At 42.7% G+C, this 23,255-nt stretch overlaps 2 protein-coding genes across 2 annotated transcripts in view; one reads left to right on the top strand and one right to left on the bottom strand.

Moving 5' to 3' along the window:
* Positions 1-7,162: 7,162 nt before the first annotated feature.
* The window catches only part of Chrm5 (cholinergic receptor muscarinic 5), a 49,448-nt gene continuing 33,355 nt past the window's right edge, over positions 7,163-23,255 (bottom strand). Inside the window, exon 2 of the mRNA XM_051183779.1 lies at positions 7,163-8,844. Within this exon, the coding sequence (XP_051039736.1) occupies positions 7,182-8,765 (1,584 nt within the window). The 5' untranslated portion in view covers positions 8,766-8,844 and the 3' untranslated portion in view covers positions 7,163-7,181. The remainder of the gene's footprint in view (positions 8,845-23,255) is intronic.
* Positions 22,397-23,255, top strand: part of Aven (apoptosis and caspase activation inhibitor) — a 115,644-nt gene continuing 114,785 nt past the window's right edge. Inside the window, exon 1 of the mRNA XM_051183781.1 lies at positions 22,397-22,666. Coding sequence (XP_051039738.1) covers positions 22,436-22,666 — 231 coding nt within the window. The 5' untranslated portion in view covers positions 22,397-22,435. The remainder of the gene's footprint in view (positions 22,667-23,255) is intronic.

Genomic DNA, 23,255 nt, shown 5'->3' with positions numbered 1-23,255 from the left:
AATTTTGTGTGTGTGTTCATGTATGCTTGTGTGTGCATGCACAGGCTGGAAATTGATGTGGCCTTTCTTTCTCAATTGCTCTCACCTTACTTTTCCAGACAAGGGTTCTCAATTAATTTGGAGTTTGCCAGTTTGGCTAGACTGGCTGGCCTACAAGACCTAGGAATCCTTTTGCTTTCATCTTCTCTGGGATTATAGGCACACAGTGGCTTTTAAGTAGATTCGGGGAATCTAAATTTAGATCCTCAGAACTTTGGCAACTGGTCCTCTAGGTTGTTTTTGTTTGTTTGTTTTTTGTTTTGTTTTGTTTTCCAGTGGGTGTTTTGTCTGCACCTGAAGAGGCCAGAAGAAGGCATTAGATCTGAAACTGGATCTACAGATAGTTGTAAGTTATCATGTGGGTGCTGGGAATCAAACCTGAAACCTCTGAAAGAGTAACTAATGCTTTTAATAGCTGAGCCATCTCTCCAGCCATCTAGGATCATTTTGGAGGAGAAAAAAATCGATCTTTTCTTACTTTCTTCAATAGGCCCTACCTCCTGTGCTGTGGAATAATCCTTTTGTACACTGTGAAGTCTCATTGTTATTAAAAGCTGATTGTCTTATGACTAGGCAGGACTTTTGAGTCATGTGGCAACATGTAGATTGCTAAAAAATGGGTTAATTTAAGTTGTAAGAGCTAGTTAATAACAAGCCTAAGCTATTAGTCAATCTCTTATAATTATAAGAAGTTTGTGTGTGTTTATTTGGGAACAGCTGCAGAGGCACGGAGAAACTCCACCTACATTCCTGGGTGTCAAAGGTCCCATCCAAGGACGTTTATCCATGGCATACTGGGTTTGCAGGAAGAAGAGTTGTACTCAAAATACCAAAGGAGGTATGATCTATTTTTCCTGCTGCTGTCCTGCTGTCTTTCAGCATGTGGTGTTTTCTACGGCAATCTACTGGACTGCTGAGTTGGGAATCTGACCTATCATTAGTATGTTATCATCAATAGCTTTGTGTATTTTTACCAATGGTAACTTTGTCTGTCTTTGGATACATGAGGACCACTAAAAATAAGTACCAATTCCCATCTTGTGATATTTAGAATAAGTGAATGCATTTGCATCACTCTATGCTAGAGGTAAAGATGCCTCTTCATTCTATTAGGATGGCAATGCAGATGCATTTGTATGAGATAATTATGTTCCTAAAAACACTGCCAAAGACTTGGAAAATGACTCTCCTGGGACATTTATTCTTAGAAGGAATGGGGATATCTAGTGGTTTGAGATTTGTTTAGGATCCATATTTTTTAAAAAAGGCATTAGGATTTTCTGGCAGACAGATTGCCATGAAGCATATTAATGTTAAATAAGTATGGATGATTGTCAGACACGATGAGCAAAAACCAGGCTCATTTTACTTTGGCTTTCTTTGCCTAATTTTGGATCACAGATGAATTAAAGGTTATATTCCCTACCCCTACACATTAATTCATGAATTACTAAGGGAGATGAGCACAGTCCCTTGGAGGATAATAATGACTGTGGCCTCTCTGAGTTTAACATGAGCATGAGTCTGTCTTTTGTCTCTTATCATTTACTGTCTCCATAGTAATTCAACTTGTTCTACTGGATGTCTTTATAGCTTTCAGTTGTAGTAGCTGCTATAGGATGGTACAGAATGTGTCTTCTTTTATGGAGAATTCTAGAACCTAGTACCCAGTGAAGAATTGCTTCATAGAGACACCCATGTCTACACAACTCTTTTGTAAACTGAGGGCCCTAGAGATGGGTATTTGGGAAGTAGTCACTATGGAAAAGTCAGAGCTTTATTTTTCACAGAAAGAGAAAAGTGGTGGATAGTTTCTTAAAGCATCAAAATACAAATATATGCAGAATTTAATTTTTAAAAAATGAATACAAACACTAAAAAATGGCTAGAAGAATTTTTAAAAGCTTTTTACATTTATTTTGTTTGTGTGTCATCAGAGGACAGTTTGCAGGAACTGGTTGATTTTCTTTCCACCACAAAGGTCACCGAGATCAAACTCAGGTTTGGAGCCAAGCAACTTTATCTGTTGAGCCATCTTGCTGGCCTTTATTTTTTGTTTGTTTTGTTAAAGAAACAAAGGGAAGAAGCAGAGACTGTTATCTAGACAATAATGAAATGGGATAAAAGAAATAAAGGAAACCTAGCTGTAGTTTTGACTTTAACAAACATTAATATGCTACTTATTAAAAGGAAGTTAAATCGGGGTGGGGAGTCACTAATGCCTATAATCCCAGCACCCAGGAAGCTAAGACTGGGGAATCTTGAGTTCAAAACAGCCAGAACCTGTCTCAAGAAGGGGAAGGAAAGTTCAAGACCATTGTGGGCCTGAGTCTGTAGATCTCCACTATTGCTTAGATTGTTAGTTGGGTTCATCCTTGTATATCTCTGTGCATTTCCATAGTGCCAGATTTCTCCTTAAATCTGTAATGGCTCCCTCTATTATGGTATCTCTTTCTTGTTCTCCTCTATTCTTTCCCTGTCTCAATCTTCCTGTTCCCTCATGCCCACCTCTCCCCTCCTCTTCACCCTTCTCTTTCTTTGTTCATAACAACATTGTTTGTAATAGCCAGAACCTGGAAGCAACCTAGATGCCCCTCAACTGAAGAATGGATGGAGAAAATGTAGTACATTTACACAATGGAGTACTACTCAGCAGAAAAACACAATGGAATGCTCAGGGAAATTGATGGAACTAAAAGAAACCATCCTGAGTGAGGTAACCCAGTCACAAAAAGACAAACATGGTATGTACACATTCGTATATGGATTTTAGACATAGAGCAAAGGATTACCAGCCTACCATTCACACTGACAGAAAAGCTAGGAAACAAGGAGGACCCTAGGAGAGACATACATGGTCCTCCTGAGAAGGGGAAAGGGACAAGATCTCCCGAGCAAATTGGGAGCATGGAGGGGCAGGAAGAGGGAGTTAGGATTAAAGGGCTCTAAATATGTCAGGACAGAATGCTCTGTTTGGTCCTAAATTTGATCCTGAACTGTAAAAAAAAAAAAAAAAAAAAAAAAAAATCCTTATAACAAACACTGTTTGTACAGTTGGTGAAATTTGAGCAGTCTATAGATTACAGAACAACATTGTAGCAATGTCAGTTTTCTTGATTTTTGTTATTTTTACAGTGGTTATGTAAAGTAACCTTATTCTTAAGAAACACACAGGAGACATTCCAAGATAAATAGACACATGGAGAAAACCTACTCTAAGACAGTTGAGGGGGGAAAAAAAAAAAAGTCATGTGCCAGCACACACAGTTGTCCATACTGAGAGAGTGCGCACTAATGGGTCAAAATTTTAATGGGTTTGTAAGATAGATGAAGGGTAAACAGTTTTTTGTAGTATTTATTCAGCTTTTATAAAGTTTAAAATTTCAAAAGAACTTTTTTTTTTTTTAAATGGGCTTCTGAGCTGGGCAGTGGTGGCACATAACTTTAACCCCAGATTTCGGGAGGCAGAGGCAGGTGGATCTCTGTGAGTACGAGGCCAATGTGGTCTACAGAAAGTTTCAGGACAGCCAGGGCTGTTACACAGAGAAACCCCATCTCTAAAAGCCAAATAAATAAATGCAATGTGATCTTGACTCCTTTCCTAACACACCCACTCCCTGTCTAGATTTTCTTAAATTAGTGAAGAGCTTGCATAATCTTGAACTTTACTGATGAAATGACTTGAAGGAGATGGAAATTACAATCACAGAATGGTAATGAAATGACAGGGGAGAAAGTGAAGCTGTCCCCTTTGGCACAGAGTCCCTCTCTGAGAACAGCTGGGCTTCCAGGTCTGTCCCTCACCCTTGTCCTATGGGAGAAAGGAAGAATTTTAGCCACAGACTTTTTATCATCATTATTTAATCTTAACTTGATCATTGGTACTGGAATATCAAACCACAGAAAGTAGCAACGGGGATGTGTATTCCATATTGTGTGCTCTATCGTAAAAGGGAAGGCCATGCAGAGCTGGGAAGAACCCTGTTACAGGCTGGGGCCATCGTGCTAACCAGAGCACATTCTCCAGTTTTAACACATTTCTTCATGGAATCACTGTGTAGTTGAATGTTTTTAATATCCAGAACAATGAGAGTACAATGTGCTTTGCTGTGATTCAGATATTTATAGTAGGCAGCTGTATATCCCAACCCCAACCCAGGTGTTTAGGTACAGATTTCATAGTTACAAAGAACCCACAGCTTTATCCTCAGAGGGCATTCACCAGAGGACCAAAGCCAAGGAATGTTGACAAAGCACTTTGTTTATCCAAAACATGAATGGAAAGCTGGGACTTGTCACCAAATTCACAGCCAAAGAGAAACAAATCACATTATTAGCAACACATATCATCCAATAGATAACTAGTTAAAGATGAACAAAGTTTATCACAGACAACTCAGGAGACTGGGATCTGGGATCCTAGCCCAGGAGGCTTAGGATCAGGTCAGCTCATGCCCCGCCCACTTCCCCAGTATCTGTAGTTTACAACTGAGTCTTTGCATTCTGAAGACCCCACTCAAGGCCCTGACTCTAGTGGTTTTAAGGTACGCTTTGTCTGTGTTAGTGGGCATGAGTTACCCTGTAAACCTGGCTACTCTCCAGAGTCAGTAAGGATCAGTTTCACAGAACTGCAAAGGCTAACTCTGTGTAACACGGAGCAATGCTCTCTCCACCCCAGGTCTGGGTCCCTTTGCTTTAACTGGGTTATCCCTGTGTTGTGAGTGATGAATACAGGATTAAAATGCCATTTTCAAGGAAAGATTTCCAATTCTGCCAGCAGCCAAGGCCTTAAAGGAGAAGAACAAGTCTGTCTAGAGCTGGTAGGGCAGGTTTTTGCATAAAGCCACACCCTCCTGGGGTCACGTAGGCCTGGGAACTCTGTCTCAGAGATTTGAGCCAATTAGTATTTCTACTAAATTCTCGGCAGGTGTTAACCTGCCCTTCAAAAGGCTCCACAACTATGGTGCATCAAACATTCTCCATCTCAACATCAGCTCTCCGCAGGGCTGGGATAGAGGCCTGGGTGGACTAGCCTTGTCCTGCCCAAGAGTCCCCCATCCTGAAGTCTCCTTGGCCTGTAACTCTGTTCTTCCAGGGTTGGAGGAAGAACTCAGGTACATATCTAATTTCCAGGAAACCAGGCCAATTCTTCTTCTCCCCCCACCCCATCCTCTTAGAAAATGAGGTTGAGAGAGAGAGAGATGGCTTCCACTGAGTGAAATGAAATCCAGATTTTTTTTTTTTTATTCTTTTTTGAAATAGGATCTTGCCATAGACAAAGCTGCCCACTGCCCAAGTGCTGGGATTACAGGTGTGTTCCACCATATCCAGCTGGAGTACGGAGAATTTGTTTTATCAAAACGTCAAATGAGAGCAGATTTAACTGGAAAGTTTCTGACAGGACTTTCCACCTACCAGTTCATGTAGCACTGCACGGCTTTTATTGTGGATCTTTCATTACCTTGCTCCTTTCACAGCTTTCATTCCTTGTGCACGTGTTTACTTTTAGAATCATCAAAGGGAGTATCTTAGCGCCCCCCCCCCCCACTTCAGCCCAGTTCTGAAACTCAAACCCAGGGCTTTGAGCACGCTAGGCAAGCACTCTCCATGGAGCACCGCTCCACTTCCAGTTTGCTTATATAAAAATACTTGAGCTAAATAGTTCAGTGAAACTCCATTTTTAAATAATTCCAGTGTACAAATGTGTATTCATAAATTTTTTTTTTATGTCACTGTAACTTACACTTAGTTTTTAAGAAGAAACTTGCACTTAAACAGTGTTTGCTTTGGTGCTAGGGGTTGGACCCAGTGCCTCATGCATGTGGAGGCAAGCGCCTGATCCCTGGGCCCCTCCCAGCCAAAGGGTTCGCATATAAGGACCATGACCAGCTGCACTGAACCCTTGACTGTAAGTGTTTGAGCTTCTCACTTTTCAGTGAATCTGAATAAGACTGAGCAAGAAAGTAATGTCTTTCAGATATGGACGACCTAGAAGCAGGGGAGGGGGGAGGGAGGAAGAAAGAAGAAAGAAAGAAACAACATTCCCTCTGTTTGCCCAAACAGCACCTCTTTCCCAACACAGGACAGTGATCTGCGCACGTTTGGGTGTGAGTTAGGGGTCTGGGTGAAGGGGATTGGAAACTTCAAAGACTCTTAAGGAATTTTGAAAGCATGAAAGGAATTGTATTTGTTTTGCATGTTTTGTGTTTGACTTGTCCTGAGAGGAGATTAGGAAGCAGTTCCTCCGAACACAGCATGAAAGACCCAGCATTCTCTGTCCTGGAGAGGATTCTTCCTGAACAGGGCTGTTATACAATCAATTTCTCCTGAGAACACAGCATATTTAGCAAATGACTCCAAATGGGCACCAAAAACGATATACAGTATTTGTCTAGAGAAATATTTACCTCATTGGTAAAACACCAAAATAACTGTATGGAAACTTGGTCGTCGTTAGTAGCAGAATAGAAGCCCCTTTGGAGACCACGTGTGCAAAGTGTGCCAATGTCAGCATCCTTCTTGACTCAGGATTCTGAGAACCTGATGGTCTGTGGGAATCACCATAGTTTCACTGGGTGAAGGGGTTGTCATAGTTATAAAATGGAGAGTAAGAGCATCATTCTGCATATGAACAGAAAAACATGCCACAGTACAAAGCAAAGCACGTGATAGCTGCATAATAAATGCTGATTAAATTACAAAGAGTGATATTCTTAGAAGCCTGTGGAATATCACTCTTATCCAGAGGTGACAGTGGCTTGCATTCTCCTGATTCTCAATGGTATAAGACAATTTCATATAGACACATACATATTGCACAATACTCTATGACAGAATGCCACAGGGGAGGATTTCCATCTGGTTCCTACCGTCCTTCACAGATCAGTTCCCAAAGTCATTGTCCATGACCACTCAAGTGTGCTTCCAAAGAAGGACCCGAGTCTGCCTTTCTGCTTCACCAGCAAACTCTAGTGGCACCAAGTGGCCTTAGTAATAGCCAAGACTCACTTCACATGGCAGATGTTTGACAAGAGATCTTGAGCCTTGACAAGTCTTTGGGAACTCAGGATGGCAGATGATGTTCTTCGAAACAAGTGAACCAGACTGTGGTTGTCTTTCTTTCGAGGGTCATTGCTGACTATTCAGGGTAGCTTGCTGTTCCCTTGCCAATACAGTTTCTCTTCCGCTTTTTTCTTTTTCCACCGGCAGAGGAGCAGCATCTTAAAAGTCTTCCGGAAGGTTCTGTTGCAGAGAGCATAGCAGATGGGGTTTATGGTGCTGTTGACATAGCACAACCAGTAACCCAAGTGCCATAAGGTGACAGGGACACACTTGTCACAGAAGGTGGAAACCAGGACCATGATGTTATAAGGGGTCCATGTGATAATGAAGGCCAGGAGAATGGCACTCAAGGTCTGGGCTGCTTTCCTCTCTTTGACTAGGACCATTCTCTTTCGTTTGGTTATTTGATGGCTGAGGTTGGGATCCAGGTCTTTTGTTGATGGGTCTTTGGACACTGGAAAGGTACAGGGCATGATTTTCACCTTGCGACAGCCATTGTTAGTCTCCTGGGTCCCGTCAGCTTTTACCACCAATCGGAACTTATAGGCAACACATTTCTGATTCTTAAGTCTGTGAGCTGCAGCCGGAGACAGGAAGTATTTGGGAGTGTCATAGTCATTGTTTTCAGTCTGCCCGCTCACAAAAGTTTCCTTCCTCTCTTCAGTACTGAATTCCTTAGCCTGGTTCTTGTAGACCACTTGGAAGACAGGGGTAGTGGTGGGCTTGGCCTCATCCTCGGAGGAGGGGTAGCTGCTACAGGTAGTGACCTGCTCAGCCTTGTCCCAGTCAGCACTTAGGCCAGTGGCCTGGGCTGGCTTCCCCGTGGTTGAGGTTCTTCTGCGGGAAGGTGACCAGGAGGCCTGATTCCTTTCCCTCTGGGCCAGGCTGGGTCTAGGGCAGCTAAAGAAAGATCTGAGCAGGGTCCTGGGAGCCGGCTTTCTCTTAGTGGCTTCTGCCACAGAATCGGAACCTTGGAGGTCAGCCAGGTCCTTGGTTCGCTTCTCTGTTTCGCGGTAGATCCGGCAGTAGAGTATAGTCATGAAGGAGACAGGGATGTAGAAGGCAGCGATGGCAGTCCCGAAAGTGATGGTGGGCTCGGACAGGAATTGGATCTGGCACTCATCGGGTGGTACTGTCCGCTTCCCAACCAAGTACTGCCAGCAGAGGATTGCCGGCGCCCAGAGGATGAAGGAGATCAGCCAGGCCAAGCCAATCATTATACCAGCCCTCTTTGGGGTACGCTTGGCCCGGTATGTCAGTGGTCTTGTGATGGAAAAGTAACGGTCAAAGCTAATCACCAGAAGGTTCATGACAGAAGCGTTGCTGGCGACATAGTCCAGTGCAAGCCAAAGGTCACAAGCCAAACTCCCGAGAACCCAGCGACCCATGAGAATGTAGGTCGTGTAGAGGTTCATGGAGAAGATGCCAATGATGAGGTCTGCACAGGCCAAGCTGAGCAGGTAATAGTTGTTAACTGTCTTGAGCTGACTGTTGACTTTGAAGGAGACCATGACCAAGACATTGCCCACAATGGTCATCAGGCTGACCACAGCTGTAACAGCTGCAATAGCGATGACCTCCCACAGCCCATGGCGTTCCAAAGCCTGGTGATTTACTGGGGTGCCGTTGACCGTGGTTTCGTTGTGGTAAGATTCCCCCTCCATTCTGGTTCAGGAAGTCACATTCAGATTTAGTCTGAGGTTAGGGGCTGCTCTCTGTTCTGCCTCCCCTCTTGACCAGTATCTGGAAGAGACATAAACAAGTCAGCTCCACTCAGCAGACTTCTGCATAATTTTCTTTTCTATTTTGGAAATTGCTAACAGAATATGAGAGGTATTCTGTCCATCAATGCTAACAGAATATGAAATGTATACAGAACAAGATGCTGGATTATCTAACCTTTATTTCTTAGAAAATGACTTAATTTACTATCAAACTATTGTTAGTATTGATATGGTTGAGATAGTAAAGTATAAGATAAAAGGTAAAATAAAATTTTGACATTATATATATACATATGTGTGTATATATACATATATGTACACATCATTGCATTTGATAACAGTATAGTAATATATGTATATATTTTTGTCATTGCAAATTGTTAAATTTAATTAAATTAAACCCAACAAGTATTGGGTTTTAATTATAATTCTCCAATGGGCAGTGGTGGTGCACACCTTTAATCCCAGCAATCAGGAGGCAGAAGCAGGTGGATCTCTGTGCTTCGAGGTCTACAGAGTGAGTTCCAGGACAGCCAGGAGTGTTTCACAGAGAAACCCTATCTAAACAAAAACAAAACATAAACAAAAAACAAAACAGACAAACAAAAAAATTCAATGAAAAATTCTGACATTTTATGCATGTGAAAAATGAATTTTGGTCTTCATACTCCAGTGCCTCCCTCTTCCCACTGAAACCATTCTTCTTCCACAGAAATCTCTAGACCTCAGTGACATTTTATCGCCCTATCGATTGTATTCACTCCCTCCAACAATTCCTCCTAGATTTATCCCTTTTCCCTACCCACCCAACTTTGTGCCCCCCCCCTTTTTTTAGTGTGTTATCATTTGCATTTTAGTGAGCTCCAATGCCAGAGTAGCATTCATATGTGTGAAACTGCTGCCCTCTTGTGGCGATATTTTTAGAAAAGGTTGAGAAAATGAAGGCGAGATAAAGATGAATAGAAATTGCTTAAAAGGCTGGGAGAGGGTGAGGGATAGTAGGGTGGGTATGAAGACTAGGAATGGGGGTGGTGGCTAGGGGATGGGGCAGAGGTGCGGTGTGGGAGTGGTAGACTTGAATACAGGGATAGAAACCGGAAATGAATATCAGAGGTAGGGCTCAGAACTTGCAGTCTTAAAACGTGCCTGCATGGATCTCTATGATGAGTTCCAGGCCAGCTTGGTCTACAGAATGAGTTCCAGGACAGCCAAGGCTACACAGAGAAACTCTGTCTCAAAACCCCAAAAAGACCATGTCTTTTCACAGTGTATTAAAAATCAAGGAGAACTCTATTGAAGGAATTTGTGAAGAAACAAAGTTTTTGGATTTTTTTTTTTAAGGTGGCTCTAAGTAACACACATTTAATTTCTTTTGACTTATAGAGAAGAGCAGTTCAAAGCTCATTTCAATTAAGAAATGGCCTCTTGCTGGGCAGTTGGTGGCACATGCCTTTAATCCCCAGCACTCAGGAGCCAGAGGCAGAAGGATCTCTGTGAGTTTGAGGCCAGCCTGGTCTACAGAGCGAGTTCCAGGACAGTCAGGGCTACACAGAAAAACCCTGTCTCAAAAAACCAAAACAAGAGATAGCTTTATAGCTTTTGGGGGGCAAGAGATGGGGAATGGGGAAGGGACCAGAACAGAGGAGGAAGGAAGGAGAAACTGTGACTGGGCTGGAAAAAAAAAAAAAAAAAAAAGGAAAGAAAAAGAAATAACTAGCTAATTAATTTTAAAAAATCGGGGGAAAGAAAGAGATGACTTCTCATTGTCACTGAAGTGATAGTATCTGGAGCAGGATTTTAACCAATGCCTTAAAAAACACTGTTTACCGGTGTGCTAGATGCCTTGGAGCATAAAAGATGCTCAAGTGCATGAGAGATTTGATCTTGTTCCCCAGTACAGAGCCAGGAAGAAAACTGAGCCTTCTGGTCAAATTCTTGAGACAGGAAGGTCTATTCCGAGGACATTAAAAAGTCGCACCGTCGCTGTAGGACAGTTGAAAGCCAGTCAGACAGTTATATTCCAGGACTAAATTGGAGTCACTGGATTCACAAGTGAAGCTTGTTTCCCAGTCCTGGGGTCAGAGTGGGGATTCCCTTCCCTTCTGTCTTGTGTAGTATCCCCAGACTTTGGGGGAATATATCATTTTTCTACGTGTGCCATGTCATTAAAAAGCCTTGGCAGTTCTTCTGCAATTAGGTTTATGGGAAATTCTGACAACCCAGAATTCCTTGGCAGTTAGCAAACTTCCCAATGGAAGTAAAAGCAAGGATTATGTATTTATCTTTGCATTCCTAACAAAAGCATCTTTTTCTGTAAGTAACCGCTAGACAGTGTCTTAAGGAGGCAGTGACATACTGCATCAAGCAAAGCTAATAAAACCAGTAAGATGAGGACTGACATACACATGAATCTGGGTTTAGTTCCAAGGCGAATGCATCTTGGTTGTTGTTTGGGGCTGTGGTGGAGGGAAAGCTTTGTGAAACATGGGACAGAGGGACCAGGAGGAGAAGAGTGGGGGGAAGCTTTGCTACTGACCATGCCTGCATGCTCTTGGTCTGTGGACCAAGGTCGTGCCTGTAAGCAATGCCAATTGAAGGCAGAAGAGGGAGTCAAATCCCCAAGGACTGAGTACAGACAGCCCTGTACCCCGTGGATGCTGGGAATCAAGCCCTGGTTTTCGGAAGAGCAGTCAGAGCTCTTAAGTGCTGAACCTTCTCTCTAGCCTGGCCTTTTCTTATATTTAAATAAAGGTGAAAATGACCCACTTTTTCATGATAAAGAGATCGGCAGGACATCAGACAATAAAAACTGGTGAGAAGAGAGATTCAGAGAGATTCTGGAGAAGATGTTCCCTGGTAAGTGAGCTGGCACAACACCTAATGTGGTTATAGAAGTGATTGCCTGGGATTAGAACAGAGTGGAAGGGGTGGAAATTATCTTCTCATTCATTTGTTTTTTTTTTTTTTTAAGAAATAGAAAAGCTGGAAAACAGTTTACAGTTCGGAGGGAAGGCCGTAGATTCTCTAACTGTAATCCAAAAGTTTGGAATACCTTAAGATTTCATCATTACCTGACAGTCTTTGTCTTTTCCTTCATCCCCAGCATAATGTGGCCAGGAACTTGGGGTCAAAAAATAGCTCCTGCCAGATTCTCTCTCTCTGTAACCTGTGAGCACCTCTCAGCAGGAGAGGCAGATGTTTAAAATATACGACAAATGGAAAGTCAGGCTTGGTGGTGCAGGCCTGTGGTCCCAGCTACTGGGCTTAGACAGATGGATGGACAATTCCTTCCTTCAAGGGCTACAGAATCAGTAAAAAGGCTCTCCAGTGCAAATTAGAGATTCTGTTTCAACAGGAAAAGTAAAAACAGCAAATTTTTTCTTTTTCTGAGAAATCCTACCGATGTTTGCCAGTTTTCTTTTTCATGCACTCAGCATAGGAAGCAGTTAAACTATTTAGCAGTCTGCCTGTTTACAGAGGGAAGAAAAAGGAAATTGTGCTTGTTCTATGAAATTTATATTTGCAAGTGGTCAATGGTTTATTTTAGTACTATCACAAACAGCCAGGAGGTGGTAGTGTAAGGTTTAATCCCAGCACTGGGGATGCAGAGGCAGGCAGATCACAGAGAGTTCAAGGCCAGCCTGGAATATATAGTGGCCTCTAGGCCAACTAAGGCTAATGAGATTCACTTAAATTTAAAAAAGAAGGAAGGAAATAGCTATTATAATATTTTCTTTTCCAAATAAGGAGAAGCTTCATAGTCTTGAGCTAGGACTTATGAAGCTTTTTTGGGAGGTTTAAATGAAAGCCCAAATATTACCTGATGGTAGTAATTTTCCAACCTGAATATGCATCAAAGTTACCAGCAAGTTCCTGAAACAGATCACTGGGAGGCTTAGAAGTTTGGGTTTCAACAAGTGACACCATGTTGCTGTTCCACATTCTGAAACAACTACTTAAGGATTGGATCTCCTTTTATAAAACTAGAATTGGGAGGGATAGAAAGAGTCTAAGAGCCAGAGGTGTGTTTGGTAGGGGCTGGAGGGTGGCCCAGATCATAATAGTGTCTCCTGAATATGCAAGACTCCTATTCCCATGAACTCAGCAGTGCAAGATCAAGCCAATCAACATTCCAGCCTGGAGACAGGGCTCATGAGCTCCTACTCCTGACTGAGGAGCTATTGACAGGCGATGTCCTCTAGGGGGACAGTCAGTTTTCATTAGGGGTTTGGCCACTGGATGGGTCAGCTATGCTTCGGTGGATGGCTCCATGAATACGTGGGCAACATGAATTGTAGTCTGTAGCTCTTTAAAAAGAAAAAGAAGAAGAGGTTCTGTGGCTCTTAAAAAAAAAAGAAAGGAAAAAAAAAGAGGTCAAATAGTTTGGAGGATATAGATTGTATGTGTCAAATTCTCAAAATAGTAATATATTAAATAAAAATAAAAAACAAATGAAATGGGCCAAACATACTAACTATACAAAAAGTTACACTTCACTTATTTTCTTAAGACTCTCCCTAGGTGACTGACACTTTGTTTTTGGTATCTTATGAGTTTGCTAAAGAAAAACTAATTTTGGAACAGACACAATGGCATCTATTAGACCTAGGATTATCAAGTGAAAGCAACACCAGGCAGAAGTCACCATTCCTTCTATACAGACCAAACGGTCTTTAGATTCTTCCACGCAGTGGGTTCTTGTGTGATCTTTTCATCACTGGTGAGACTTTCTCTGTGCATCAGAACCGTATAAGGGACCATCCTGGTTAAAATGTAATTCCAGCTACTTGGGAGGCAGTTGCTGGAGAACTGTGAATTTAAAGTCAGCCTGGACAAATCAGTGAGACACTGTCTCTTATTGCTGTAGTGAATACCTGATAAAAGCAACTTAAGGAAGAAATGGTTTGTTCTGCATTACAGTTTCCAGGAGCACAACCTAGCATGGTGGGAGCATAGAGTCAGGAGGTGGCTGGTCACATTGTACTTGTCACAAGTACTTGTCCTTAGCTTGCTTCCTTGTCATTCCATCTGGGACCCCAGCACATGCAATAGTGCTGTCCACACTCAAGGTGGTCTTCCCACCATAATTAACTTACTCTAGATAATTCCCCATAGACACATCCACAGATGTTTTTCCTATAGGGATTCTAATTCCACCAAGTTGACAATCAAGATTTACCCTCTCAAAATAAAGAGCTGAAGATATAATTCAGTGACAGAGGGCATGTTGGAGGCCCCATTGTTAACCCCTAGGTCATAAAATATAACAACAAAAACAACCCTCCATGAGATAAACATGGTCATTGTCTTGATTAAAAGAACTTCAATGCCAGGTGTATGACTTTAATACCAGCTCTCAGGAGGGAGAGGCAGTTGATTTTTGACAGGCCAAGGTCAGCCCGATCTACTACTACATAGTGAGTTCTTGGACAGCTGATGCTTTGTAGAGAGAGAAACAGTGTCTTTAAATTAAAAAAAAAAAAAGCTAATCACATTTCTGATGCATGCCAAGTGCATGAAATAGTACCAGAAGCAAAATGTTAAATAAATGTTTGCACTTTCCAAAGACAAGTCTTGTCTGAATATGGGCATAATAGTGATTCTTAGTAAGTTTTGTTTGTTATTTTGAGACAGAATCTTGACATTTAATCCAGGTTGGACTAGGAAAGCTGAGATTACAGGCATGAACTTCTATGCTTGGCTATACTACTTGTGTTTTCCTTTTTCCTTCCTTCCTTCCTTCCTTTCTTCTTTCCTTCCTTTCTTCCTGTGTGTTTTGTTTTCTGTTCTTTGTTGTTTTGTTTTTTAATAGAAGATTTTTGGGCAGGAGAGATGTCTCAGTTGTTAAGAGCCCTGGCTTTTCTTCCCGAGGATCTGCATTGGATTCTTAACACCCACATGGTGGCTGACAAGAACCCATAACTCCAGTTCCAGGGGATCTGACACCCTCTTCTAGCCCTTTCAGGCAATGTATACACATGGTGCACAGGCATGCATGCAGGCGAAAGGCCCATACACATTTAAAGAAAAATGTCAAAGCCTCACTCTGGTTCTGGCTGTCCTGGAACTCATTACGAAGACTAGGCTGGCTTGGAACTTGTGGCAGTCCTCTGCGATGTGGGGATACTGATGTTTCTAATAAAGATAACTTATGCAGCCTTCTTTTAAGTAAAGGCTGTGGAGGCAGCTTCCCTGATGATGGCTGAGCAAAGCAGTGATCTATGGTATAGCAGAATGTATTTAGGAGTCATTTGATTGATGTGTTCATTTTGTAGAACAGTAGTGTTTGGTTTTACCATAGGTGCCTGGGCTATCTAGTCTCTGGTTCTTGGTCATTGAAGCATTGTAGGTTACAGGTTCCATCTCATGGAGTGGGCCTTATGTCAAATTAGATATTGGTTGTTTACTCCCAGAAGCTTTGTGCCACCATTGCACTAGCTTTTCTTGCAGGCAGGACACCATTGTAGATCAAAAGTTATGGCTGAGTTGGCATTTACATTTTTCCTTTGGTAGCATGCAGAGTACCTTCTTGACCAAAGACTAGCATGTAGGGGTGAAGGCTCTGTGTAGGCATTGGCTCAGCTTCTCTGTTACGAATGGTTTTTCCCTGCTGGTCTGGACCCACCGCCACGTCAGCCCCAAATAATGCACAGAGATGCTGTATTTGATATAATGCTGTTGAGGTTACTAGTTTCTTATTGGCTAGCTCTGTCTTAATTATGAACCCATTTCTATTAATCTAAGTACTTCCACATAGTCTTATCTTACTGGAGAGAGGGGCTGGTGTTCTGCCCTCTCCATTTTCCATCTTGAATCTCCCTACTACTTCCTCTCTCCTCCTTATTGCCTAGTCCCGCCTATCTTGGTTTCCTATTGGCCAACAGTGCTTTAATCATTAACCAATAAGAGAGACATATTTACAGAATGACATCTCCCATCACTTCTCCATGTTCAATGAGTTGTGTGATGGTGTCCTCAGCAATAGGTACTTGCCATCTGTTTGTGGAGAGCAACCTATTGTCTTGGTGATAACTTAGGTTGTTTGGGGGTTTTCATGGAAATCCTTGGTTCAACAATTCAATTAGTTGCAACCCATCTCAGGCACTGAAAGCTTCATGTACTGACAAAAGATGGTTGTGGTTCTATCTCCCCCATTATTTGGCAATTCCATTTAGATTGCTTTCATATATGTATGTATTTTAGGAAGTTTTTATTTTATTAGTTTTTTTACACTACCAATCAAATGGCCCTTAATTTTAGTTGTTTCTTTTCACATTCCCTTCCTCATCCCTCTTTCCTTCCCCCCTCCCTGCTTGATCATCCCCATTCAAGCCCCTCCCCACCAATCCATCTATAGCTATTTTATTTCCCTTTCCTTGGTAGATCTATCTGTCCTCTCCAGCCCCAGTCCCTAACTCTATACCTAACTTCTGTGGTTCTATGAAGTGTACACATATAAGCAAGTACATACCATATTTATCTTTTTGGGGTCTGGGTTAATTTCATGATTTTGGTTTTTAATAGCTGTGTAAATGTAACACAATTTCTTTATCTTTGCATCTGTTGAGGGACAGCTAGATTGTTTCCAATTTCTGGCTATTATGCATAGGGCAGTGGTTGTGCATATCTTTAATCCCAGCACTCAGGAGGCAGATGCAGGCAGATCTTTGTGAGTTTGAGGGTAGTCTGGTCTATAGAATGAGCCAAGGCTACACAGAGAAACATTGTCTTGAAAAACAAACCAAACAGAAAAAAAACAGGGTAGCAACGAACATGATTGAGCAAGTGTCTCTGTGGTAGGGTGAAGCATCCTTTGGGTGATGTTTCCCTTACTCCACATCCTGGGTAGCATGAGCTGTCATTGTGTTTTATTGAACTTCGTCATTCTGACAGGTATAAGATGAAATCTCAAAGTACTTTTGATTTGCATTTTCCTGATGGCTAAGGACGGTGAACATTTCTTTAAGTGTTTCTCATTCATTTGAATGTCCTCTTTTGAGAATTAAATCTGTATCCCATTTAGAGACCCATAACCAGACAATATTCTGTGAGTGAAAGACCTTAGAACAAAGAAGAGGCCTGGAAAGAGTGTAAGAGCCAGAGGGGATGTAGGACACCAATGAAACAAGACCCTCTAAATCAACAGGATTGATGACATATGTACTCACAGAGATTACAGCAGCATGCAGAGTGCCTGCAAGGGGCTGCACCAGATGGAGTCCTAGAGCTGAAAGGAGAAGTGTAACATGTCCCCATTCCTAACCTACAAGCTATCACCAGTCCATAGCCACTTGCAAATGAAAGTTTAGTTTCCTCCAACGGAAACAAACTAACTACTCGTAAGTGTAGGCTTCATGCCCAGTAGTAGATGGTCAACAGAAAAACGAACCTAATAGCATCTTTGGAGTTTTTTTTTTTTTTTTTTTTTGTCTGATAATGTTATGGTTTTGCCTTTATTATATCTTATTTTATTCATATTTGTTTCTAATTTCTCTCTCTCTCTTTTTACCCTTTAGGTCCTTTGAATTATGGCTTCCAGTTTAGTGTTTTTATGGTATTCCTGAGTTTGCAAATGAGCGGGTCTCTGTGTCTATTTCTTGTGCCTTTTCTTGGCCTTTTTTCCTTCTATTTGTCTTTTTTTGTCCTATTCTGATGTGTTAGTTTTTTATTCTGTCCGATATTATTATCCCTTAGATGCCTGTTTTCTAATGAGAGACAGAAAGAGGGTGGATCCAGGTGGGAACAGAGGTAGGAGGAACTGGGTGAAGTAGAGGGAGGATATATTATATAAGAAATCTATTTTCTTTCTTTTCTTTTCTTTTCTTCTTTTTTTCCTGAGACAGGGTTTCTCTGTGGTTTTGGAGGTTGGCCTGGAACTAGCTCTTGCAGACCAGGCTGGTCTCGAACTCACAGAGATCCGCCTGCCTCTGTCTCTTGAGTGCTGTGATAAAAGGCGTGTGCCACCACTGCCCAGCAGAAATCTATTTTCAAAAGAGGGAAAAAGCATATTTAGATTGCTTCGAGTTAAAAAATAAAGTCACAGGTACCATTTAAAAATAAACCTTTATGTACATTCTTGTTAATATTCTTAAGGAAAGTCTCTAGAAGTATATTTCTTTTATTAAAGGTTATGAACATTATGAAGGCATTTTATATACATTAAAAAATAAGTATAGGCAAGAATTCTCCATTTCTTACTTATGTACTTAAGTACTTATGTACTTAAGCATTTACTTATGTAAAATGTGATTATACTTCCTCTAATAATGGTTTTCCTTAGGGCATTTTGTTCAAGTGTTTTATGGCACACTTGTTGAAATGTAAAAAATCAAGTTTTATCTAATAAAAATGCTACCTTATGTGTTTTTGTTAGCCAGAGGTAGGAATCAAACGTATTTGCTTATTTGTAATTTACTGACAAAACAGTAACAACAACAAACCAGAATTTTAGAGAGGGAGGAAGACATACAACAAATGACTGTCCTCCACCATTTGAGGAGGCAACAAGAAGTGCAGAGAACAAAGAGAGTGGACCCTCACCAGACAGTAAACGGCCCATGCCCTCTCTTGGACTTGTCAACCTCAGAACTTTGAGAAGCAGGTTTGTTTGTGGGCTACCCAGTGTTTTGCTTTAGTAGGTCAAAAGAACTCAGATTGCTCAGTCCCCTGTGTGTAAGCCTTGCTTTGCAGAAAATTTCTAACTTCTATTGTGTAAAAATTTGCATAATGCCTGTAGGTAGTTTGAAAGAAAATGGCTCCCACAGGGAACTATACTACTAGAAGGCATGGCTTTGCTGGAATAGGTGTGCCCTTGTTGGAGGAAGTAGGTCACTGTCAGGGTGGGCTTTGTGGTCTCCTTTGCTTGGTGTGTGGCACACACAGACTCCTGCTACCTGTGGATCAAAATGTATAACTCTCAGCTCCCTCTCCAGCACCATGTCTGATGGCGCGCCGCCATGTTTCACGATGATGACAATAGACAAAACCTCTGAAACTGTAAGCCAGCCCCAATTAAATGTTTTCCTTTATAAGAGTTGCCATGTTCATGGTGTCTCTTTACAACAATAGGAACCCTAAATACAGACAATGCCTTATTTCAAGTTACCAGCTTGGTCATTGAACAGAGAATTTTGAAGAGATAATGTACCAAACCATTTTTGACCTGGTCAAGTAGAGAATGGAATCTAGATTGTCCAGTGTGTTCTTAATAGTGGCTTTTATAGCTGTGTAAGTCTTGGGGGTTTCTTTATAGTATGTAGAGAAAAGAATTTGACTCTCTTTACTATTGTTACAGTTCTGTGCTTGGAGTTTTCAGAGAGATGGATGGGACTACTGAATTTGAGAGCTCAGAATAGGGAAGGACACGTTAATCCTGAGTGCTACTGGCATTCTCAATTTCACAGGTAGATACAAAGTGTCTGTCTATCTTACCAAATAGAAAGAATAAAAATATAGTGTGCATAAATAAAAGGAAAACATAGAAATGATTTTTAAATTTTTTTCATAGAAATGATTTTTAAAAAGATAAAATAATGCAGTGTGTCACAAACAATAGTGTTATTTATACCATTACACTAACTGACAAAATGTTAACTGTTGGCAATGAAATAACGCAGAATGAAATGTTAAAAATACTATTGTTACTGCAGTACATGAAAGGGTAATGAGGATGAAGATTTTCATATACACGGTGTTAAAATATTGTGATTTGGATGGCCTACCCTGGTACAGCTCCTCCCTAGCTCTTGATTCTCTTTCTACTAATGGCACAGTTAGCTAATTGTCCATTCAAGCAAGAAATGTGGGCATCAACACTGCTTCTCAGATCCTAGCTTCCCTATTTACATTCGGAGTTGAAATTCTAAATTTCCCATTTCCCAGCTGTCTTCTTGGCTCTCATCTCCATTTACACCCTGACAACTATAGCCTGAACTTTTCCTAGTGATTTTATGTCTCTGACTGGAACTTTGATCTCTTTTACAGACTGATTTCTCTACAGCATATGCAGACTTTGAAGCCAGAAAACCCTGGGCTTGGACCATTCCATTAATTACTAGCTGTATGACTACAAAATTACTTAATGTTTGTGTTTTCTTTTGTAGTGTATGTATGAGTGTGAATGTTTATGTGGGGTAAGTATGAAGGCCAGAAGATGATTTGGGGGTTCTTCCTCAATCACTCGTCACTCTCTACCTTTTTGTTCCTTGAAAGAACATTTTGAAAACAAAATATTGTAAGGAAAGGATTACAAACTTATTTGTATATATAGGAAGTCTTATTAAACTGCAGTTTGTAATTTTAAAATGGAATGGAAAGAAGCTTTTTATCAGGAGAATGCAGATAAACTTGACAGCATGCACTTGATACAATGACAAATGTAAAACAACTAAAATTCTACAAACAAAACATGTTTACAAGTAAATATGGTCACAATAAGGGCAAATGCAGGTTACAAAGATATTTACAAAGACATTGTTGACCTGAACTCCTTTTGCTCCTTTGTCTCTAGATATTTTATCCAAAAGGCTTAAACATTATACAAGCATAGAAGATCATTTTGTTCATGGTTTTCGGACAGGGTCTCTCACAGTGATGGCTAATCTTGATTGTGATCATATCACCACCACGGCAGGGGACCCTCAGCTGAAGAACGGCCTTCATTAGATTGGCATTAGGGCCTATCTGTGGGCCTTTTTCTAGATTGCTGGTGGATGTGGGAGGGCCAAGCCCAACCCACTGTGAGCAGGACGATCTTTAGGCATATGAGGCTTGACTGCATAGGAAATAGAATGTGGCTGAGCGGCTCAGAAGACCAGCCTTTGGTTACCAGCACCCACATGGCAACTCAGTGACTCATTTGACTCCAGTTCCAGAGACTCCAAAGTGGTCTTCTAGTGTCTGTGGGTAGCAGGTACTCATGTGTGCACATAATTCATACAGGCAAAACACTCACACACATACAATTAAGGCAGTTTTTAAAAGGCAGCAGAATTTCTCTGTGGTTTCTACTTCAAGCTCCTGCCTTGAGTTCTTGCCCTGGTTTCCTTTAATGATAGACTGTAAATGGGAAGATGAAATAAACTCTTTCCTTCCCAAGTTGTTTTTGCTCGTGGTATTTATGACAGCAACAGAAACTAAGTAGGACACTCACAGAACCTGGAGCTCATAGATTTGGCTAGGGTGTCTGGCCAATGGGCACCAGGTATTTGCCTGTTCTCACAGGGGCACACAGACAGGCTTTTCATGTTGGCCCTGGGGATTTGAGGCAAGCATTTTCCCAATGGAGCTTTCTCTCCAACCTAAGGTTTGAATTTTCAATCCAGATTCCAAACCCTAGTGCAGTAGTTCCCATCACAGGCCTACTGAGTTCAGATGAAGGAATCTATAGTGTACAGTGACAGCTGGTGAGTTTTAAGTGCTCTGCAAGGGATAACAGCCATTTTAAATATTGTAATCTCTCAAGTTGACAAACCTTCAGGGGTCCCCCTCACCTTTGTAGGTTCTCCCGCTCCCTCCCACCTCTTAGCTGGGCCAGCTCCTGTAGCTGGGGTGTCTACTTCTCAGGAAAAGCCTATTTCTAGCTTTGGTCTTGAACCTCTCACTGCACTGAGCTCACAGTAGCAAAAATCATATTTATGTAATTATCTTCCTTGTGAGTTCAGGAGTTCAGGGCAGGGCCAGTCTCTCTTTTAAATTCTGGACATACGTGCTGTACACAATTAGAAGCAATATATGGCTATTAGGAAGGACCATGAAAGGCAGGGGAAGACAGTGACACTTCTTTTGCCAGGCTTTTCATTCCTTTGCTTTCATTATTCTTTTATTTTTTGGTCTTTTGAGACAGGGTTCCTGTGTAGCCCTGGCTGTCCTGGAATTCATTCTGTAGACCAGGCTGGTCTTGAACTCAGAGATCCACCTGATTTTCAGTGTTGGGATTAAGGGCACACGTGCTTTCATCATTTTCGTGTAGCTTTCCTAAGATATAACTAACCTTGACTTCTTTTTAAAAACCCGTGCCCAAAGACGAATTTAGCACTCTACCATGGAGCTACATCCCCAGCTCTCCCATGCCTTTCTACTAAAACTTCCCTGCTACTCTGTCTAGCCAAGTCTTGCTAGGAAAGTTAACCTCTCTAGGGCTGTTAATCTCATTGCAAACTGAGGGAAACACGAGTACTTATGAGAATGAAGCGCTCGGAAAATGCGAGTTAGAGCAATTATGTTTACAAGTGTTTTTCAAGTACCTTTCCACTCTCCCACCGTCCACACACCTATCACGTGGAGCTCACGCTAGACCCTATACCTCCTTTCTAAATTCTGATTTTAAAGTGACATACCCTCTTTAACTTAGGAAGTTAAGTAAACAACCCATTGTACATCTCGGGCTCGGTGTCATGCGATAGTCGTGTGGGTTAAGAGCGACCACACGAAGTGACCCCAGAGCGTCCGTCCTTTCATTACGGATCACTCCCGCGGTCTCCGCCCCGGCCCGGCCCGCACCCGGATCCCCGGGGCCGGTGCTCGCTCGGCCGCTTCCGGTGGGGCCTGCGCTCTCGGCGGCGGCGGCGGCGGCGGCGGCGGCTCGCGCGCTCTTCTCGGCGGGCGGCCTCATGCAGGCGGAGCGCGGGGCTCGGGGCGGCCGCGGGCGGCGGGGAGGCCGGGAGCGGCCCGGAGGGGACCGAGAGCGGCCCGGAGCCCCGGCGGCGCTGGCGAGAGGAGGCTGCGGCGACGGAGGCGGCCGGCGGGGCCGAGGCCGGGGCTTCCGCGGAGGCCGAGGAGGCGGCGCCCCACGAGGCGGCCGCCGGGAGCCTGGAGGCCGCGCCGGCGGAGCTAGCTCGCGGGTAAGGGGAGCGGGACGCCGCGGCAGCCAGCCGGCGTGCAGGACGCGCGAGCTACGGCGCCTGCGCGGGACGGAGCCGGGGCGCCGGGGGAGGGGGGGAGCGTGGACGGTGCACGCGCAGGGCCCCGGCTGCCTGCGCCCCAGGGACTAGGCGAGCAGCCTTCAGGGTTTGCCGGCGCCAGGGTTCCATAGTCTGATGATGTCCCGGCTACCGCGTGTTGTCACTGAAATGATCCCCTGCGACGCGGGCCCGGAGTGATTTCCCCCTGGGTGCATGAACCCAAACGGATTTACTCAGAGAAGTGTGCCTCTGTCCTGTGTTTTCGTTAACCCTTCCCAACATTGCCTAGGCAACAGCCTCTGTTGTCACCCTCATCTGGATGGAGGGGCCTGGGGAAGATTATGTCTTCATTTAGTTTGGATTGGTGATCTCTAATATCCTCCCCACTCTTTGGTATTTCGTCTTGCTGAGAATACCATTCCGGGTACCTAAAGATTGACCGAAGCCTCTCTGTGGTGGGCACATTGGCGCCTTAAATTAGGATTAACTGCACTGCTCTGAAAGCCAAACAGTCAACAGAGTTTTGGCT

Source organism: Phodopus roborovskii, unplaced genomic scaffold (genome assembly GCF_943737965.1).
Source record: "Phodopus roborovskii unplaced genomic scaffold, PHOROB, whole genome shotgun sequence".
Taxonomy (NCBI): domain Eukaryota; kingdom Metazoa; phylum Chordata; class Mammalia; order Rodentia; family Cricetidae; genus Phodopus; species Phodopus roborovskii.
Note: the sequence above shows the minus strand (reverse complement) of the source record. Positions and strands in the feature narration are given on the sequence as shown.